General features: G+C 39.7%; 1 protein-coding gene across 1 annotated transcript in view; it reads left to right on the top strand.

Annotated features, from left to right (window-relative positions):
• The window catches only part of LOC113811860 (mucin-2), a gene marked incomplete at its 3' end in the record, with an annotated part of 26,084 nt that overhangs the window by 8,001 nt on the left and 13,083 nt on the right, over positions 1 to 5,000 (top strand). Inside the window, 2 exon segments of the mRNA XM_070133119.1 lie at positions 151 to 952; positions 1,383 to 1,489. Coding sequence (XP_069989220.1) covers positions 151 to 952; positions 1,383 to 1,489 — 909 coding nt within the window.

Here is a 5,000-nt window from a genome sequence, read left to right as displayed (position 1 = left end):
ACAAAAAGTGGGAAGGGAAAAAGAAAATTTGAGAGGAGGGAGGGGGAGAAAATGAAAAAGAATGAGAAACAGAGAGATAAACAGAGAGAGAGGATAGGGAAAAAAAAGAAAAAAAAAGATAACGAGAAAGCAACCTTTTCGCTTGCACAGGCTGACCAAAATGAGAGACACGACCAAGACATTCCAGACTTGACAGCAGAGGACACAGTTCTTGACAGGCGCGAGAGGGAGGTCAAACCGGGCAAGGGAAACACGCCGAAAGAACAGGGCAAGTTAAATGTGAAGGGAACTAAATACGCGAAGAATGGAAATAGTAACAAGGAAAGAGAAAAGGAGGAGAAAGGGAAAACACCAAAGCAAGTGAAAAAGATAAGTAATATCAAGAATGCGCGAAAAAAATCAGAACCGAAGGAAGAGAGGAAAAGGAAACAAAGTCAAAATTCAAGAGCCGAGAAACGTAGGCAACAAAGGAAATTCAACAGGCAGAGAGGACAGCAAAAGGATGGGAAAAAGGACAGGAAGAACAAGGGGGATAGAAATCCCACGGGAAATACGAATACGAAGGGAGGCAAGAAAGAAGATAAAGACAAGGGAGAAAAGGGCGATGGAAATAAGAACGGGAATGGCAGGGGAACGAACAAGCAAGGCAAGAAATATAATAAAGGCAACGAGAAACGAGGACAAGATCAAGACAAGGACAGGAGCAGAAAAGGGCAAAATCAAAACAAGTTCAACGCGAAACGAACAAACCAACAAAAGGAAGTAAGCGAAGGGAAGCAAGAAAAGGCCACTAAAGAGGAAAAGAAAGTAAAGCCAAACAACCAATCTGAAACGAACATTATCAAGAGCCGAAACCTTCATAAAGGCAAGGACAAAAACTCTGAGAAAATCAACCGACCACCAAGTATCTCCAAAAACATAGAACCCAGTGTAAGAAACACGGGGACTATTGGTGAGTCAGTTTCTTATTTTTTCCGTCTTTGTCATTTGAATTAAATAACAATCGAGTCCCAGATGCATTTTTTTTTGCTATGATTCAATATTATTGGCATCAAAGTCTTCGTTTTATTTTCGTATTTCAGTTTTGTCATTATCATAAGTACATGAAATAAATATCTGTATCCTGTCATCAATACTATCATTATCAACATTATCATGATCACCACAATTATTATCACTACTATTATTATCATTGATACTAATATTATCATTAATACTGATACCATTATCATTAATATTTTCGGTATTCCCATTACCATTTCCATTGTTATCATCACCAATATCACACCAATCTCATTGTTTACAATTTTATGAGAAAAGATATACATAGATAAAATTGAGAATGCCATATTGATAAATTCTGTCATTATTATGGTCCTCAGAAATACAAGAAGTATGTGAGGGGAAAATCGTTTTGGGATACGGGGAATCTGTTGTCATCTACACCGACAATGACCGCCAGAAGGAGAAATGCAAAAATAAGATAAAAGTAAGGGGTTTCCTCTATCCTTCTTTTCCTTTTTCGTATATTTATCCTTGATATTGTCATTTTGTGGTCATTTATACTAACATTGCTGATATTGCTATCATTATCATTACATTATTTTACTATCATTATTATCTTCATTAACATTATCATTGGAACCATCGTCATCGTCGTCCTTGTCGTCATCATCGTTATCATTATCATCATCATTATCATTGACTGTGATCATAGATATTAATATTACAAATTATTCTTTATTGTTATTATTGTTATCATCATCATTATCATATCATCATTTTCATGTTATTATAATTATTAATCTCATTATTATTGTTGTTGGTGTTATGATTAAGATTATTATCAATGTTATTAGTTAATTACTGTTATTGTTATTATTATCATTAGAATTGATATTTTCATTATTGTTATTATTATCATTAGAATTGATATTTTCATTATTGTCATCACTATTATCTTTATTGTTATCGATATTATTATCCTTATCTTTACTATTTTTCATATCATCATTACTGCCTTTACTAGCATCATAAACATCACGGATTTATTGTTGTTGCTACCATTTGCATTATTAGTTTTGCTATTGTTATTATCGCTATGCATTCTCACATCTATATATGCATAGAGACATAAATATATACATGCATACATACATACATAAATACATGCGTGCATATAAACATACACACAACAAATATTATATGCTGCTGCTGCTGATGATAATAATAACAATGATAATAGCTTTTATTATTATTTCTATACTCATCTTTATTATCATCATTATTACTATTGTCATGATTACTACTATCATTATTATTATAACTATTATCAGTATCATTACCATTATTATCGTTATCTTTGTTGCCATTGTCATTATTGTTATATATATATATATATATATATATATATATATATATATATATATATATATATATATATATATATATATATATATATATATATATGTGTGTGTGTGTGTGTGTGTGTGTGTGTGTGTGTGTGTATACATATACATATATATGTATGTATGTATACATATGAATATATATATCATCATCAACAATATTAGGAGCTAACGCTGACTGGGGCGCATAGCCGTGTCCACCCTTCGTTTCCACCTTTGGGGTTCCCTCATGGCAAGCTGCCAGGCAGGGACTCGGCCCATCTCGATCTCCTCACGAAAGGTTTCATCAATCTGCCCAAGCTACGATTGGTTGGACACGTGGTCCCGCCAACAGTACCCCATGGTCCGGTCCAAGGACCTAATACAGAAGGCATCAAGATGAGACTCCAAGGCATAGAATAATGTCCAGTTTTCACTATTGTATATAGCAAAACTGGTATTATCAGGGCCTTTAAAACTCGTAGATTGGTCCTTCTGCACAGGTACCGCCATCTCCAAATACTCTTGTTGAGAGAGTTTATGATCCCTGCTGCCATACCAATCCGTCTGCTGATTTCTTGGTCTAAAAGACCAGAGTTATGAACTTATGAACTACGCTACCAAGGTATGTAAAGCTCTCTGTGACTTCATTCTCCACGTCACAGCATGTACCGACCGAACAGGTTCTCCTGGTAGGTCCACAAAGTCCTGGATCTTGGTCTTAGTCCAAGAGACCTTTAGGCCAAAGGGCTTCGTTTCATTACTAAATGTATCCAGAGCCACCACTAAGGTTTCCAAGGGCTCAAATAAAATAGCAACATCATCGTGAAAATCAAGGTCTGTAACCTTGATATTGACCAGATTTGCTACACACTGGCTTTGAACAGTTGCTCTGCTCAGTATCCAGTCCATTCAAATGTTGAAAAGTGTTGGTGCAAGGGCATAGCCTTGCCTTACTCCTGAACTAAAAGTAAAGAAGCTCGACAGGCCCCCACCACACTTTGCAGCACTTTCAGTACCAGTATACAGGCTAACTATTTGTCCAATAATCCTTGTTGGAATTCCTCTGTCTATGGATCTCTCAGAGTGATTCCCGATTCACCATATCGAATGCCTTCTTGATGTCGAAACGCAAGGATATGATCTATTTTGGACTTGCCAGGAGTGAATACCTTGCCAAATAGTGTGATGCCTCGGTAATTGCTGCAGTCCCATCGGTCCCCCTTCCTCTTCTGAAGAGGGATGACCACACCCCTCAATAGTCCAGGGGTAACGGTACCAGACTGCCAGATGGCAGCCAGGATAGCATGTAACCCCCGTGTCATAGGTTCACCCACAGCTCTTCACCTTGGAGATTGCTCACCTAACTTCAGAATCTCGGCGCTATCTGCATCCAAGTTAACTGTTGGTGGGTCAACCTGGTACAACTGCTCAAAATATTCAGCCCAACGACGATCTGGCCACTTACTAAGCAAACTGCCGTCACCTATAAAGAGGGCTTGGAGTTTAGCTTTCTCAGGGCTTGGTATGCAGGACGGTCATCTACTTAGAAATGGCCTTCGACCTCCTCAGCAAGACTCCTAATAAACTTCCTTGTCCCTTCTTAACAGTGACCGAGTTCTGTGCACCTGGGAACAGTGCAAATCCCGATCCCCTGTCAGATGAGCCACATAGCAAGCATCAGTGACTTCCAGTGTCGTCTGGGAAATAAAATTCTGACTTGCTCTCGGGCGTTCACCAATTGATTCTTGAGCTGCATCAAGCGTTTCGCAATTAAAAGTTTCCTTCAGAAGTACAGGGTCTGACTGTCGAGCGCTGCAAAACGCCTCAGGAAACCCCTGGGTACATTCCCCCTCCTTCAGTCTGTCCAAATGAAACACCCTAGGGTGATCATTGGACTGCTGGGGAGATTTGAAGTGGAGCCGGAGGGTAGCCACAACCAATCTATAATCAGTAACCCGGCACTCCTATACACTCTGCAGTTCCGGAGGACCCTCCAACAAGTGCTAACGAGTATGTGGTCGATCTGCTTTGCTGCATTACCTGCATTACTGTACCACATCCAATGATGTTGGTACCAGGAGCCTGAAATCCTCAATTTCTGGCACCAAAGTCCCGGAAAAGGAGGCTATTCTCGCTGCCGGCATCAGCTCCCGAATCATTGGAACTGACTTTTACAGCCAAATACCGCACTAATGTCACCCAAAACAATATGAATATCTTGTCAGCGACAACTGTCTGACACAGATGCAAGTTTGACGAAGAACATCTCTTTCATGTCGAGTTTACAAACATCGGTAGGTAGCAATAAGAGACATAATGCCAAATGCTAGCTTTAGTCTCAAAACCTTTAATGCTTATTGACTGGAATAACCTCTACCACCGAGGGCTGGAGCCTGCCGGAGATGGCTATGACTAATCCCTGAAGATGGGGACCATTGCCGCTGCCTGACCAGTAATAGCCACCTACACTGATTGTACCGCTGCCAAGTCGCCTAACCTCCAAGAGACCAGCCACCCCAACTCTCAGCCTGCCCAGTTCCCTCGACAGCAGAGGCAACCGATCATCCTGACGCAAAAAGCGTATGTTCCAAGCCTGAGGATTACCCTCGG

Source organism: Penaeus vannamei, chromosome 2 (genome assembly GCF_042767895.1).
Source record: "Penaeus vannamei isolate JL-2024 chromosome 2, ASM4276789v1, whole genome shotgun sequence".
Classification (NCBI taxonomy): Eukaryota; Metazoa; Arthropoda; class Malacostraca; order Decapoda; family Penaeidae; genus Penaeus; species Penaeus vannamei.
Note: the sequence above shows the minus strand (reverse complement) of the source record. Positions and strands in the feature narration are given on the sequence as shown.